Source organism: Gymnodraco acuticeps, unplaced genomic scaffold (assembly GCF_902827175.1).
Source record: "Gymnodraco acuticeps unplaced genomic scaffold, fGymAcu1.1, whole genome shotgun sequence".
Lineage (NCBI taxonomy): Eukaryota > Metazoa > Chordata > Actinopteri > Perciformes > Bathydraconidae > Gymnodraco > Gymnodraco acuticeps.
In genome coordinates, this window is record NW_022989862.1 from 138,086 (window position 1) to 155,590 (window position 17,505).

General features: G+C 41.5%; 1 protein-coding gene across 1 annotated transcript in view; it reads right to left on the minus strand.

The window, feature by feature from the left end:
* Positions 1 to 944: 944 nt before the first annotated feature.
* The window catches only part of mms19 (MMS19 homolog, cytosolic iron-sulfur assembly component), a gene marked incomplete in the record, with an annotated part of 26,147 nt that continues 9,586 nt past the window's right edge, over positions 945 to 17,505 (minus strand). Inside the window, 9 exon segments of the mRNA XM_034241315.1 lie at positions 945 to 2,281; positions 3,366 to 3,466; positions 4,024 to 4,083; positions 4,263 to 4,427; positions 4,511 to 4,593; positions 10,662 to 10,848; positions 14,463 to 14,519; positions 17,040 to 17,146; positions 17,239 to 17,365. Coding sequence (XP_034097206.1) covers positions 2,263 to 2,281; positions 3,366 to 3,466; positions 4,024 to 4,083; positions 4,263 to 4,427; positions 4,511 to 4,593; positions 10,662 to 10,848; positions 14,463 to 14,519; positions 17,040 to 17,146; positions 17,239 to 17,365 — 906 coding nt within the window.

Below are 17,505 nucleotides of genomic sequence, written 5' to 3' on the forward strand. Positions count from 1 at the left end.
AGCTGTGTCTCGCAGAAGGGAAGAAGAGCTCCAACAAGCCATTTGGGACAGAGTGAATACACATACTATACAGATGAGTATGAGAAACCAATGTGAGTTTGGAACATTGCACAATATAAATCTATTTTAGTAGACCTCAACAATGGAATTATGATCAGTAGAAATGGCCATGACATGGGACCATACTTGCCAACCCTGAGACCTCAGAAATCGGGAGCATTTCAAAACCACCGCGGGGGGGGGGGGGCTAGTGGATCGCCGGAGCTGTATTAGCTTAACATTAACATGCTTATTGTAGTTGTTAGTGCACTGTCTTGGAAATGGAAAGGAGTGAGCAGAGGGTAGAGTTGTCGATTCTTGTTCGGTTTACTGTGACTCTCTTCCTCACCCTCTCAGACTGTCAGTTGCGCTACCATGGAAACCAAACAATGGTGTAGCTGTATTAAAGTCCGAGTGGAAACAGTCCTGAGTAAATCTGATTTTGTCAGAAATCGGGAGAAATATGACCCCGGGAGGAAACCGGGAGAGGGCAATAAAATCGGAGGGTTGGCAAGTGTGCATGGGACATGTTCAAAGTAACTGCTCTTACAGGAAGCTCAGCTCAGGGTGAGGCTCGTTATTTTTCAACATAAAAGCCCCAGAAAGTAATAATACAGCTACTGCTATCAATAGCTACTTAGCGCTAGCAATATTAGCTCAGGGACCGATACCATTACCAAGTAAGTCGATATATTAATAGGGAAATGTTCTACTTTACCTTTAGGAGATAAAAAGCCATTACTTTATTGTTTTTATCCTGTGATAGTTGAAATATTTAGCTTATGTCTTTAGTTGTAGCTAAAACCACGTTTGAAAGTTCGACATTTGTACAAACGTTGAAGAAAACCCCCCAAAATGTTTCTGAGATATCGCACTAAAGAGAAAATACATACATACGGACGACATTTAATGCATTTTGTATAATAAATGTTTTAATGACATTTTAAATATCGTCTTTTTCCTTGGCATAAGTTGCTGTGAGGTCCAAAGTGAGCCAACCTTTCTTCAGCAAGGATTCGACAATAACACCAATATTAGTTTAAATATTGAGCGAAAAAAAGGCAGGTGTTTAACAAGATGTTCACTCAACTTACAATCTTAAATTAACCCCAACATTTATGTAAAATGTGTGTTAAAAATCAGTGGAGGTCGAGCACAATTGGCACACATTCAACACCTCCCAGTGACACGAATCAAACGCACCCACCGCTGCTGTTTGCACACGTTACTTCTACACATTCATCCAGATAAGAGAATAGCGCTCAGTGCTGTAAGTAGTGGAAAAGAAAATATATGATTTTTTAAGAAGCAGAAACTCTCAAAATGGTCATAAAGTAAAACAAAATAAAGAAAATGTTGCTACCAGGTCATGATACTTTCCCATTCAAAGTCTGTACGGTGTTAACTTCCTCTCTGTGTATAGGAGATCAAACATACAACCTATTTAACAGAGACATTTTGAATTTGAGACTTTAACTACTAGATCTGAACACGTTTAATTAGGTTAAGAATTTAAAAAAGACGCATTTGTTTTATTACCTCTTCGAACCAGGATGTTTTTAGTTTCTTTTCTCCATTTTGTTTACAGACTTAAAGAAAAGCGTCTCCGAATTTAATGAAACTTGTTTGAATACTCAATTAAATATATATATTGATTTGTTCATCTACTAACGAGGATGTTTCCGGCTTCTTTTCTCTGTTTTCTTTGCAGAATTACAGAAAAACGACTGAGATTTTTTACGAAATGTGTTGGAAGTAGTCGTTTAAACCAAAGAGGAGCCCATAACATCTTGGAGTGACCTTGTAAGAAACCCTAAGGATACATTTGACTTTATTATTATGACAGAGCTCTTATTCTTGAGATCTGAAATGTAATTGATGTCACATTCTTCAAACTATGAACAACCCAAATGCCTCCATGATGTTACCTTTCCTCCGATACAAAAAGAGAAAGACAACGACGTACACGAGGCGTTACACATTTCAAAACAAGCTGCTTATTTTCTTTCTTACACTTCGATAATGCTCCAGTCAGTCCACATATTCTCTTACTTGTGCGTTTATGAACAGACAGTTAGGACAAAAACATCTCAGTAAAAAAGGAGAGGAGTCTGGAAGGACCAAAGACAGTTCACGAAGAGTGTGTGATCTGATTTCCCACTTTATCTGAAATCTTCCAGGTTTAGAGTGGAGGGAGACTCGGGATGTGTTTGAGGAGCAGAATCAACTTCCAACCAGGAACCTGTGAGGGAAATGAGAAAAGAAACCTTGTTGTTACAAACTAACAATGAATACACAGTGTTTATTTGGCATATGACCAATTCAATTGCATTGTCAGGGTGTTTCATGAATGAAAAACACAACAGAGCTTCAAGATTTAGTTTAATAATCTGCTAAAATGCCTCCTGGGAAAAAGACAGCTTATCTTATTTACTTTTTCTGTTTTTAAGAGCATTGATATTTCACTTCTTTCAGGGTATATGCAGGAATCCTGAAGTCAAATGTAAGACCTTTTTTAAGACCCTTTCCATACATTCTAAGACCTCATCTCCACTTGGAGTTCTAACCGGTTACCTTGGCGACACACTTTACCTCACATTCACTATATACAGTATTGATTGTCCTTCCTCCTTATCTTCCAACCATTTGGACGCAGACTTGCATTTCCCCATAACGATGTTGTTTAACAACCGGCGTAAACGGACCTTCGCGCTATCAAGCAGTGAGCGCGCGATGTCCTGTTCAGATGACGTGAAATCCAACGGGATGCCATCAATAAACTACACAGAATCACACTACACACCTACGCCATGATTACATTCAGGCAGACTGTAGAATACAACCTCTTTGGACCATTTATATACTTATTGAAAACAAGCTACAACATTTAATACCTTGGAAAATGCCGTTTAATACTTTTTAATAGCCTTAATTTTCGCTAAATTGATTTATCAACTTGTAATACTTGTTAAGACCCCGCGGACCCTCTGTGTAATAACTGGCTGCTACTTCAATACTTTTATATGTTCGCTCTATTTGTAATGGTACTACTTATTCTTTTAGCATGCACGTGTATTTTCTAACGTGTGTTTCTTTATTTAATATTGTAGATCAGTCTTTTATTTTGCCTTTTTCTCTCTATTGTCCCCTTTGTTTAAACAATGTAAATGTTTCTGACTGAATAAAGTGATAATGAGCCAGAAACTTTCCGATAAGCAACTAATCCACTGGAACAAAGAGCTGTGTCATGAAACATGTGATGCATTGTGATTTTTTATGTATTGCAGATGTTAAATATCTAGATTCATTGTTTATTGTTTCGTCACCAGTCGTTTCGTGCGTGCACCGCCTCTCTCCTCACGAGCCGCTTCCTGTCGTCCAGCGGGCGGGCGAGAGCTCGCAGAACCCGGGCTCGAACCGGCAGGATCTGGAGCGGGAAGAAAATAATATTGAGAGAGAAACATAACAGTCATTCCAACTCATTTCCATCCCCAAAGAAATGTCAACAAAATGGTCGAATTTGCTGTGTTTCTATCAGCATATATGGAGGCGTGTGGCGCAGTGGATAGAGCCTTGGTGTTGGGATCAGGGGGTCACAGGTTCAAACCCCACTGCAGTCAGCATGTCGTTGTGTCCCTGAGACACTTCACCCCAAATTGCTCCTGTGGGGATTGCCCACAGTATTGAGTATGTAAGTCGCTTTGGATAAAAGCGTCTAATAAGTGACATGTAATGTAATGCATATACTATACTATTCTGGTGAGAAAACCATAGGTTATACAGCATTCAACTGATATAACACAACCTGTACATCACAGCTGACCAGACAATGAATATTGAAGTTAAATCAAATCTTAATTGATTGAAGTATCCACATTTTTAAGGAATCATCTAGGCTTTCTCTGTGTACAAAACATAACTTCCTCAAAGCTTATTTTGATCTAAGTGCAGAGACTCAATGTGAGATAATACTTGATCAGTTACCTCATGTTCAGGGAACTGGGAAACAGCGTGGATGCACCGCAGTGAGGAGATCCTTACTTCCTGTATGAAAAGGAAAACACATTTTTAAATATTAATACCAATATTTGCAGCATCTAAAACAAATTGGGTATTTTCTTTTCTACATCAGTGGTGGGGATTTCAGAGAGAAGAACTGGGACATGCCATGGTCTCAGGTGTATGAGGTCACATGGTCTCAGGTATATGATGATGTCACTGACCATGTCGGGACTGCCGGTGAGGGCCAGCAGGCGGCCAATCAGAGCCTCCAGCTGCTGGATCAGGGAGGGGGGCGGGTCGACGAGGACGGGCTGCAGGCAGGACAGCGTGGAGAGCTGGACCCCCAGATCAGGACAGGAGAGAGCCTCCAGCAGCAGGGACAGCAGCTACACACACACACACACACACTTATCATCTATATCTTTATGAAGAGGAAGGCTGCTGTAGTTGAAGGAGGGTTGTGACTCACCGCTGGGAGCTCCGTGAGCTGGACTTGCTTTGGCAGCTTGTTGACGATGTTAGACAGAGCCTTCAGGAAGTTAGGCTTCTTCTCTGCAGAGGAAACACATACAGAACATTGTTATCATATTTGTGTCTGTATGAAATGCTTTGGTATTATTAATAATGCCACGTGTTATGATGTCTGTTTTTGTTTATAATGTCACGAGTTCTTATCATGGACAGTGGCGGAGCCAGGACATTTTCAGTGGGGTGGCCAGGATGGAACCAGTGATCATTTTGGGGTGGCATTGAAATCACTATTATATGAACATAAAAATACATCTCACTAGAAAATAAGGGGTTATTTAAGGCACCTACAACACACCTCTACATTATTTGGGATTAAGTGATGGAATAAATCAAATAATATTCAGTATATCTAACTATTTTTTTCGTATTCCTGCAGTCAAAGTATCAACGAAGCTTACATTATACAAATGTAATGCAATATAGAGACTGTTTAGCTTATGGTGATCAGCAGCACTATGAGCTCATTCTCTCAGTGTATTCTCGTATCATCAGGAATACAGAGACACACACGCATCATTTAAATAAGATTTTTTAAATTAAATGATAGGTTAAGAATAAACATCTTAAAGTAAATAACAATAAACAATAGCCCTTAACCCTGTAAGGCGGGCCCCGGTTGTAATTTGACAACATTACTTGAAGCTATCCTTAAAAAAGTCAGTAAATGTTTTGTTTTTTTAAAAGACTACATTTACATAGTCAAAAGGTCCTTTTGTTCAGCCTCACAATGCTATTGGGTAGTAAATGTGTTATAGGCAGTGTTGTGCTAGTTACTGAAAACCAGTAACTAGTTACCATTGCTAGTAACTAGTACTTCATTTAAAAGTAACGCAGTTGCTTTACTAGTCACATAAAAAGTAATGCGTTACTGTGAAAAGTAACGTTTACGTTACTTACAAAAAGGGGGCCCATTAATGCCCTTATAGCCTTCATTTCAGTACTGTCATTGCATTGGAGAATAATACAATCTGTTGATCAACTTGACATGCATTATATGCAATCTGGATTGCATCGATATGAGCTGGCTTTCCATTTCTGTATATTCTTTCTCCAGGTAGTTGGAAAAAGTGTTCCGTCCCATATGCCGTGTCCCGCCCGGACATGCTATCATGCTAACTAGCTCCCTGAAAGCGGGTGACTCCACTGTAGCAATAGCCTGCATGTGTTCTACAACATACCGTGCAATGGCTTTATCGACTTTTCCCTGGCTAGCAGTCCCTCGGTTAAAATCCAGCCGCTGTTGCTTAGGTGGAGGTGGAGTGGCGTCGGCTGAGTCTCTGTGGTCTTAGCTACTAGCTTCGTCCCAGCATGTTGTTTTTGCAGATGTTTTAAGAGATTTTAATTACTGGTTTGGGCAGTAGATAGGATCTTTGACCCGCCAGGACACAACTTACATTTAACTAAAACGTTATTTTCTTTGTGCTCGACAAAAGTGAAATAGTGAGAATATCTCCAGGTGGAGAAACTAGACTTGAGCTCCGCCGCCGCCATGATAGTCTTGTTAGTAAACAACAGAGGTGGGACCAAGTCATTGTTTTGCAAGTCCGAGTCAAGTCTCAAGTCAGGATGGGCAAGTTCAAGTCAAGTCAAGTCCTAAACTTTGACAAAACGAGTCATAAACAAGTCATTGTGTGTTTTTCACCAAATGTAATGACATCGATCAACAGAATAATACTTAATAATCAAACTGCTCTTTATTAGTCACATTAATCATTTAATAATCCATTTTCTCTCTGCTGGTAAAGTAACGTGTTTTTTTCTAATTTAAGAGGGATCAGTAAGGTTAGGCTACCGTGACGGTTTGATTCAGAAGGAGTTTAATGTATAAGATCCCTGATGTTGAGGTAACCAGAATGTTTATTTCCACTGTGTACAACATGTTATAAGGGACCCACAATCTATCTTTATGCAAGGGATAATGTGCAGCGAGGCGGTCTCTATGGGGAAGAGAACACCTGCATCTAGATCCCTCTGCAGGTGGTACTTTAAGTATATTTTGATGCTAATACTTTTGTACTTTTACTTGTAACATTTTGAATGCAGGACTTTTTATTGTACAGGGTTCCTGCAGGTTTCGCCAACTCAAATTTAGACTTTTTAACACCTTTTTAAGACCACTTTGAATAGAATTTAAGACCTATTTCACGGCAATAAAGTATGAAGGAAAATGTATATAAAGAAGAAATACGTCCCACAATCACTTACAAAGTAAATGTATTCATGTTCAACATAAGAACAGTGACTGAACACAACAGCGTAACAGTACAGAACTGAGTTAGCGTGTTAGACAAAAAGTGTGTATGTGTGTGCGTCTGTGTGTGCTTGAGTGTGTGTGTGTGTGTTAGGGCTGTGCAATTAATCATATTTTAATCGCAATTACGATTTTGGCCTGCCACAATTATGAAAACAACATAATCGTAAAAAACGATTATTTTGCTTTGCTAGGTTGTGACAGTGCACCACAACATATTTGATCTAATGAATTTTTTAGTAATGTATTATTTAATTAATTTTTGTATTGGTTTTTCAGTTGAATTATACGTTCAGGGTAATCAACAGTTAAAAAGATACTGTTCAAATTATTATCTGTTTTAAAGTTCAATAAATGGATGTTTTCAAAGTCAATGAATAATCATATTTAATAATCGTGATATTAATTATTGACCAACATAATCTTGATTATTGCCATAATCGAGCAGCCCTAGTGTGTGTGTGTGTGCGTGTGTGTGTGTGTGTGTGCGTGTGTGTGTGTGTGTGTGTGTGTGTGTGTGTGTGTGTGTGTGTGTGAGAGAGAGTGAGCTATATTCAGAGCTCTGCTGCCTTGGCTACACTATTTCATCGTTGCTGTTGTATGATTGGTGTTTAGCTGCGGTATTTAGCGTCTACAGCACCTCCGCTTTTAGGGTTGACGTAGACCCAAACTTCGCCCGGAGGTCCCCCGGTGTTGTTGCGGGAGCTGCTGCATTAGCTGCTGCTGCACTAGCTAACGCTGCACTAGCTAACGCTACATTAGCTGCTGCTGCACTAGCTAACGCTACACTAGCTAACGCTACATTAGCTGCTGCTGCACTAGCTAACGCTCCACTAGCTAACGCTACATTAGCTGCTGCTGCACTAGCTAACGCTACACTAGCTAACGCTACATTAGCTGCTGCTGCACTAGCTAACGCTACATTAGCTGCTGCTGCACTAGCTAACGCTACATTAGCAAAACAAACACTAATTGATTTTGCAAAAGGTGCAGCGGGCTTCAAACACGTTCCCTCCACTGGTTTCAACCAAGCACTAAATTAGATGTTTTCCAACCAAATACGGTTGAACTTACACTTCCCCATATTTATTTGTAAGTAGATTCGAAGATAGGCTACATGAGCTGAAGCTTGGTTGCTAGGTTACTAGCTGGGTGTTCTCCAATAAGGGGCCGGGGGAAACAAAGTTAGTGATTACTGGTTCCATGTTGATTTAATTCAATACAAATTGTTGGGGGAACTGAAAGGCTATTACCGTACTGGTTACTTTGCAGCCCGGACATTTCCCCCAAAACACATTTAGACGCTATCGCAACATAGAAGTACCTTTCAAATCCGATAATTTTTAAGACCTTCTGAATCATATTTAAGACCTTTTTAAGGCCTTAAATTCTGATTATCAAATGTAAGACTTTTTAAGATTTGTTAAGACCCCGCGGGAACCCTGATTGTAACTTTTTTTTAATTGTCTGAACTTCTCCCACCTCTGACAATAAATCCTGAGTGTTTACCCTGCTCTGAAGATTATTTTCATTTTACAAATCCTGCACTCAGCTTTGCTTTCTCCAATATCATTGAAAAGCAGCCAGATGCTGCTTCTTTTTTCGGTTTTCGCTCATTTCTTGACTTTTTCCGACGCGCTTGCATTTAAATCCGGCTCCCCGTTTCCCCGTCGCTCTGCACATGCTGTGCCCCCACCCTTCTTTCACATAATGGTATGATCCTAGTGTGTCCTCGCATATGATTGGCCGCATGGTGGCCCGCTAAATAAAGACCCGCCCCTGCCTGCAAGGATTCTCAGCAAGAGTAGGAGCGGCTGAAGATTCTGCTTTCCCCGACGGGAGTCTGCTCTTCTAGCGGCAGCTCGCGATCGGCGTGTTGGAGACCTCTGAATTAAAGTAGCAAGTCACCTCAAGTCAGAAGGCTCAAGTCCAAGTCAAGTCCCGAGTCATTGGTGTTCAAGTCCAAGTCGAGTCGCAAGTCTTTTGTGATGTTGTCAAGTCGAGTCTCAAGTCATAAAATGTGTGGACTCGAGTCTGACTCGAGTCCAAGTCATGTGACTCGAGTCCACACCTCTGGTAAACAACACAAACACGCCCACGGCGCGTCTCCGCATGTGACACAGGAAGTATCTAAGTACATTTACTCAAGTACTGTACTTAAGTACAGTTATCATATCTGTTCGCCTGGCTGTTGACTATATAAAAAAAACGAACGGAGTAACGCACCATGTAGTAACGGTAACTGAGTTACTGAATTTAAAAAGTAATGCGTTAGAGTACTAGCTACTGCAAAAAATAAAGGCTTTACAGTAACGCGTTACTTTGTAAGTCCCAACACTGGTTATAGGTCCTGCCCTCTTGCCATACACGCCAGGGATTTTGGGCCCCATGGAAATATATCACATTGGGCCCCATCACCAGGCCCAGGCCACACCAACCAAGAACAATTGCTGTAACCACACCTCCAGAACCCAACCCACTCATTTATGCTTTAAATAACTCTACCTGTACAGGCTTGCATCTATCTTGTAGTCCAATACTAACTGCACAATATTTACTGACACTGAGCGGTGAACATATAACACTTATGGGGGGACAGGGCTGCTGAGCCTAGAGATGGATCTGTTGGTCCTGGCACCAGGGGGAGGGACAACTGATTTAGTGAATAGCTGCTAAAAATGTACCTGCATTTACTAAATGTCAGCTAAAAGAGGAGTGAAATTAAAAACCTGTATAGATATTAACAGTACTTAATGTCAGCTTAGTAAAAAAAAAACATAACAATTATTATTTACAATGGACTACGCTTAGCTAACAGACACATTTCCACCACTCATGGACCACACCCACCTTTTCTTTGAAACACTGGGTGACATACTGTCGCCCTTTAGTTCCTCTCTCTTGTCTTTCTCTCCTTTCTTTTCTCTTTTGAAAGCCTGACTTTGTGAGTCGTTGAGACATCGTACACACGTAGGTGCTAGCATCCCTCCTCACATGCTCTCACTCTCTGCTAGAAAGTGCTGCACCACATTTGGAGACAGGACCAAACCATTACATGTAAATAGAAGGGGGTGTTCGAGGCTTTGGATAATTAACTTTTGGAAGAAAATAAGTTAACTTAAACATTTTTTTCTTAATGTTCTAAAATAGTTTGGGCCCCCGTGGTGAGGGTGTTTGGGGTGGCCACTCCCAGCCACCCCCCAGCTCCGCCACTGATCATGGAGTGATGATATAGATACCTATCAATTCTGTGTCTTCTCACGATGTTAGTCGATATGTTGGATTTGCATTTACGATAAGTAATAAGGGTGTTATACCGTGTTTTATGTGCAAACGGCGTTAGCATTTTTTCGCTCGGGGCTAATTCAGAGGCTCAGCGTTAGCTTTGTGTTTTGGTTTGCAAAACAAAAAGAAAAAAAGATCAGTTAGCTGAGTTTCTTCCCGTTACATGGATATGAAACATTCATAGTTTATTAAATATTAAGAAGCCCTCAGACGCTGTTTCCTGCAGATTATGCGTTTTTCCCGTGTATGTGTGTGTTCGTGTGTGTGTGTGTGTGTGTGTGTGTGTGTATGTATGTGTGTGTGTGTGTGTGTGTGTGTAGAGAAAAAGTGACCATTTCGATCATAACACACATCTTGTTTTTTTTGTCATAAAAGATATGCCATGCTATGAAAAACGTGGTCTTCCCTTTAATTGATTTGTTAAGTATTTCTATCTTCTTTGACAATTCATGGGCCTTTTGTGTGCTGATAAATTTATTAAAGTATTATTATTTTAACTGGATTAAGTTCCCATCTAATGACCAGTCGACTCAGTGCCGATGTTTCCTCGTACCTTGCGGCGCAGCGTTGAAACCTTGGACTAATTTGGCTGAATTCTCGCTGAAGAAGCGCTGGCGGTACATGATGCGAACGTCGGCGTGGCAACCGCGGTTCAAAATGTCGGGCGAGTCGCTCATCAGCAGCGAGAAACCGTCGGCCGCCAGAGGACCGAGAGCAGCGTCATCGAGCAGAGAGAAGAGCTGCAAACACACACAGAGGGAAATAAACAGGTCCAGAGTGTGAAAGCTAGAATAATAGTGTTTTATTGTAACACAAGGTTTGACCGTCTTAAAGGTTTCCTATTATACTGTTTTTCATCAGTATATCACAGGTCTCAGATATATCCAGAGCCTGTCTCTGATTGGCTGAAACACCAAACAGATCATTGCAGCATTACCCATAATCCCTCTGTTTCAGCCCTGTTTCCAAAGTGCTGATTCTCTGTCTGTTACTTTAGATGAAAATAAGGAGCCCCTCCCCACGCCCCTCTGAGAGATATCTGGTTACAAAGAACTCAATGGTGCTCTAGGAGGAGGTTCAGGTGATAAGGGGGGGGGGGGGGGGGTACCTTGGTTGGCTGATTGGCTAATGGTTACACAAGACAACACATCGTTATGACATCATAAAGTGGCCAAAATCTGATCAGCTCATTTTCAGACAGGTTTTTATAGAAATGGATCAAAAAGAGAGAGAAACTTTGTTCCTGAAACTTTCAGAGTCTCTTTACACAGAGGGGACACGTGTTGATGTAGAAGAGACATGAAGAAGAGGGGACACATGTTGATGTAGAAGAGACACGAAGAAGAGGGGACACATGTTGATGTAGAAGAGGACATGAGAGAAGAGGACAACATGTTGATGTAGAAGAGACACGAAGAAGAGGGGACACATGTTGATGTAGAAGAGACACTGAAGAAGAGGGGACACATGTTGATGTAGAAGAGACATGAAGAAGAGGGGACACATGTTGATGAAGAAGAGACATGAAGAAGAGGGGACACATGTTGATGAAGAAGAGACATGAAGAAGAGGGGACACATGTTGATGTAAGAAGAGACATGAAGAAGAGGGGACACATGTGATGGAAGAAGAGACATGAAGAAGAGGGGACACATGTTTGATGTAGAGAAGAGACATGAAGAAGAGGGGACACATGTTGATGTAGAAGAGACATGAAGAAGAGGGGACACATGTTGATGTAGAGAGACATGAAGAAGAGGGGACACATGTTGATGTAGGAAGAGACATGAAGAAGAGGGGGACACATGTTGATGTAGAAGAGGACATGAAGAAGAGGGGGACACATGTTGATGTAGAAGAGACCATGAAGAAGAGTTGGGACACATGTTGATGTAGGGAGAGACATGAAGAAGAGGGGACACATGTTGATGTAGAAGAGACATGAAGAAGAGGGGACACATGTTGATGTAGAGGAGACATGAAGAAGGGAGACCATGTTGATGTAGAAGAGACATGAAGAAGAGGGACACATGTTGATGTAGAAGAGACATGAAGAAGAGGGGACACATGTTGATGTAGAAGAGACATGAAGAAGAGGGGACACATGTTGATGTAGAGGATACATGAAGAAGAGGAGACACATGTTGATGTAGGAGAGACATGAAGAAGAGGGGACACATGTTGATGTAGAAGAGACATGAAGAAGAGGGGACACATGTTGATGTAGAAGAGACATGAAGAAGAGGGGACACATGTTGATGTAGAAGAGACATGAAGAAGGGGGACACATGTTGATGTAGGAGAGACATGAAGAAGAGGGGACACATGTTGATGTAGAAGAGACATGAAGAAAGGGACACATGTTGATGTAGAGGAGACATGAAGAAGAGGAGACACATGTTGATGTAGAGAGACATGAAGAAGAGGGGACACATGTTGATGTAGAAGAGACATGAAGAAGAGGGGACACATGTTGAATGTAGAAGAGACATGAAGAAGAGGGGACACATGTGATGTAGAGAGGAACATGAAGAAGAGGAGGACACATGTTGATGTAGAAGAGACATGGAAGAAGAGGGGACACATGTTGATGTAGAAGAGACATGAAGAAGAGGGGACACAGGTTGATGTAGAAGAGACATGAAAGAAGAGGGGACACATGTTGATGTAAGAAGAGACATGAAGAAGAGGGGACACATGTTGATGGTAGAAGAGACATGAAGAAGAGGGGGACACATGTTGATGTAAGAAGAAATGAAGAAGAGGGGACACATGGTTTGATGTAGAAGAGACATGAGAAGAGGGGGACACATGTTGATGTAGAAGAGACATGAAGAAGAGGGGACACATGTTGATGTAGAAGGACATGAAAGAAGAGGGACACATGTTGATGTAGAAGAGACATGAAGAAGAGGGGACACATGTTGATGTAGAAGAGACATGAAGAAGAGGGTGGAGACATGAAGAAGAGGGGACACATGTTGATGTAGAAGAGACATGAAGAAGAGGGGACACATGTTGATGTAGAAGAGACATGAAGAAGAGGGGACACATGTTGATGTAGAAGAGACATGAAGAAGAGGGGACACATGTTGATGTAGAAGAGACATGAAGAAGAGGGGACACATGTTGATGTAGAAGAGACATGAAGAAGAGGGGACACATGTTGATGTAGAAGAGACATGAAGAAGAGGGGACACATGTTGATGTAGAAGAGACATGAAGAAGAGGGGACACATGTTGATGAAGAAAGAGACATGAAGAAGAGGGGACACATGTTGATGAAGAAGAGACATGAAGAAGAGGGGACACATGTTGATGAATAGAAGAGACATGAAGAAGAGAGGGACACATGTTGATGTAGAAGAGACATGAAGAAGAGGGGACACATGTTGATGTAGAAGAGACATGAAGAAAGAGGGGACACATGTTGATGTAGAAGAGACATGAAGAAGAGGGGACACATGTTGATGAAGAAGAGACGATGAAGAAGAGGGGACACATGTTGATGTAGAAGAGACATGAAGAAGAGGGGACACATGTTGATGTAGAAGAGACATGAAGAAGAGGGACACATGTTGATGTTAGAAGAGACATGAAGAAGAGGGGACACATGTTGATGTAGAAGAGACATGAAGAAGAGGAGACACATGTTGATGTAGAAGAGACATGAAGAAGAGGGGACACATGTTGATGTAGAGAGACATGAAGAAGAGGGGACACATGTTGATGTAGAAGAGACATGAAGAAGAGGGGACACATGGTTGAGTAGAAGAGACATGAAGAAGAGTGGACACATGTTGATGTAGAAGAGACATGAAGAAGAGGGGACACATGTTGATGTAGAAGAGACATTAAGAAGAGGGGACCATGTTGATGTAGAAGAGACATGAAGAAGAGGGGACACATGTTGATGTAGAAGAGACATGAAGAAGAGGGGACACATGTTGATGAAGAAGAGACATGAAGAAGAGGGGACACATGTTGATGAAGAAGAGACATGAAGAAGAGAGGACACATGTTGATTGTAAGAAGAGACATGAAGAAGAGGGGACACATGGTGGATGTATGTAAAGCAGACATGAAGAAGAGGGGACACATGTTGATGTAGAAGAGACATGAAAGAAGAGGGGACACATGTTGATTGTAGAAAGAGACATGAAGAAGAGGAGACACATGTTGATGGAGAAGGAACATGAAGAAAGAGGGGACACATGTTGATGTAGAAGGAGACATGAAGAAGAGGGGACACATGTTGATGTAGAAGAGACATGAAGAAGAGGGGACACATGTTGATGTAGAAGAGACATGAACAAGTGGAATAGGTGACCTTTAATAACAGGTGCATGTTTACCTTGTCAGTCAGTGTGGTGAACAGAGGGTGGTATCGGAGAAGTAGAGCTTTGGCAACCTGGAGATAAAATCAATGTTATTGCACTTGCTGCTTTTTAAACCAACAAATACTTCTGTTATTTACAAATGAAATGGATGGTTTGGAGTTTTAAAGTGTGGCTGTATGACGTATCCTTGATAAGTTTGTTTTGTATTGTATTTTGGTGTTGGGATTTTGGTTTGTTTGGAAAAATGTGCTGCTTCCTCGTCTACAGTAGAACATTGCTTTGATGTTGTGTTGGTACTCCTCCACACTAACAATAGATTCCTAGTAGGGATGCTCCGATCGCCGGAATCAGTATCGGCCGATACCGATCGCCGATCCAATCGAGTGGGCGGGGCCTATGGGGATCTTCCATTTAAAGTGATGTTTAAAACTCAGTTAATGGGGCTCATTAAGCGAGCTTGTTTTGCCGCGCACAGAGAAAAGTGTCATGTATTTTACGTCATGTGATCGGCTCTCCGGATCGGCAGAGAGTGAATATCGGCCAATATCGATCGGAGCATCCCTACTTCCTAGAACCGTTCTTCATTAAATCCAAACAATCCCTTTACCTTGCTTTATTGATTGGCAACCGACTGGTAAAAAAGTGAAATGAACTTGTGTATCGTCTAGGGCTGAACGATTAATCGATTTTAAATCGAGATTTGAAATGATGCGATTATCAAATCGCAAAGCCTGCAATTTTTTTTGACTTTTTTTTTTTTTTACAATATATATTTTTTTTAGGGCCGGGACTTTAACGCGTTAATTAAGATTAATTAATTACACAAAAATTAACGCATTTTAATCGCACTTATTTTTGCACCGCGGAACGTTTCTCACTGGATGAGTTTCAGGCGTACCGATTATACTGGAGCACCAACTAACGTTCATGACTTCAGACAACAACAAACCACAGTGAACAACAGTGGGAAATGTTGTTTTAAAAAACGGACGGATGGAAGCGTCGATAAGAGCACGGTTGTGTGCAAATTATGCAAAAAGGAATTCGCATATCACCGCAGCACATCAAGCCTCAAGTATAACCTCAATGCAAAACATATAGCAGCTAGCGTGGAAACTAGCGTGGACGTTAGCCTCTTTTATCGCGTTCACACCAAAAAGAGCCGGTACTAAAATTAGTTCATGAGAACCTTTTTACCCCCACGAAAGTCTCTGCTAGAGAGCAGAGAGCTGCTAGAGAGCAGGGACTTTCGTGCGGCTCTCTTGTGAGAAAAGAGCTATATTTCTGATTGGCTGGGCGGATTGCAAACCACGCCCCGTAAAACTCCCAAAAAGTTTTGTGAAGCCGCCATTTTATTATCCTCGCATTAGCATTATTAGCATTAGCCCAGCGCAGAGAGACTAACTTATGGCAACACAAAATAAAACATGGGAGCGGTGGAGATGAGGAGGTGTCGGCGTTCTAGCGATTTACTCGGAAGGCTTCAGTAGAAGCTGCTGGGACTCCCAGCAGCTTCTACTGAAGCCAGTCCCCAACTCCGGGGACTTCCGGTCGGGGACTTTGGGCGGCAGTATACGCCGTGAAGTGGTTTGCGGCCTGCCAGTAAACCTAAAGCAGAAGAAGAAGAAGTGACGTCAGCGGCTTCATTTGCCTAATCCACCCCCAGGTTCAAAGAGTTCTCATGAACTAAATTCTCATGAACCTTTGTGGGAAAAGTACTGCGGTGTGAATGCGCCTAATGGTATACTAAAATCCATGTGAAAAAAATTGCTTCTCACTGTTCTTAGGTCAAATATTTACATGTGATTAAAAATGCGATTAATTTCGATTAATTAATTACAAAGCCTCTAATTAATTAGATTAATTTTTTTAATCGGGTCCCGGCCCTAATTTTTTTTTCTTCTTGTGTGTCAGTCATCCACACCAATCAGAAGTGCTGTGCTCCACATGTACCAGCCATTGTTAATCAATCAGAATTGGCCCATGATAGAAGGTGATAGACAGATTGATCCAATCACCTGCCAAGTCTTTTTGAAAGTGCCTGCCCTTACAAAATGGCTTCCAATGGAGCTTTCCTAGATGGTTTGGTGAAACAAAGCACCTGAGTCAGGTTAGCAATGCTCCGTCATGTGTTTCTATTACAGGGTGAATCTTAAACTGAAGCTTGACTTTAAAGCAACCCAACGGAAGTTTCATGTAAGTTTAGTTTTTTCACTCGTAGCTCGGGCAGCGGGGAGTGCTAGAGAAACGGGAGCATGTTGATGCGACCTTCCTAGCCGGAGTTATGGCCGTATTTTACAATAAACTTCCGTTGGGTCGCTTAAAAACTAATATCACAATTCGAATCGCAATATTCGTCAGAAAAATCGCAATTAGATTTGTTCCCAAAATCGTGCACCCCTAGTATCGTCACATAACAAATGTCTTAAATGTCTGACTTAATATCTCAAATCTAGGAGAGAAAAATAATATATATATATGTTGCACTGTTGGAGGAGCCTGTGACTTAAGTTTTTAATTGACATATCTACACTGTAGCTAATGTGCTAATGACAATAAAGCCTTGAATCTTGAAGACTTTGCAAACCCACCCAGATCATGAGGGTGAAGGCCTGAGTGTGAACTGATGAAGACGAAGAGTCCAGCTCACTGCAGACCCTCTTCATCGTGCTGTGAATCCGGCTGTCCAGAGAATCACCTGAAGAAGAAACCAAACTGTTACAGACGACTCAATTATCACGTGAGGGACTCAGTTTTGGAGGAAAAAGCCAGATTTTGACCCAAACTCACCGTGTGGTTTCTTGTTCAGCAGACCAGAAAGGCATTTAGCAGCCGAGGTGTAGGAGAGAGGGTGGAGGACGGAGCAGCTCATCTCCTCCAGAGCTGACAGAAGCTCGTCCACCCGAGGAACCTCCACCTAAACAAGAACCAAGTTTTTCAAGCCATCTTGACTAAATGGCACAAAAACACGGATGCATACACATTGAAATACAGACAAATAAATAATTGCAAGAAGCCTTTTTTCAACATATATTATAGATATTGTTTGTCTGCATT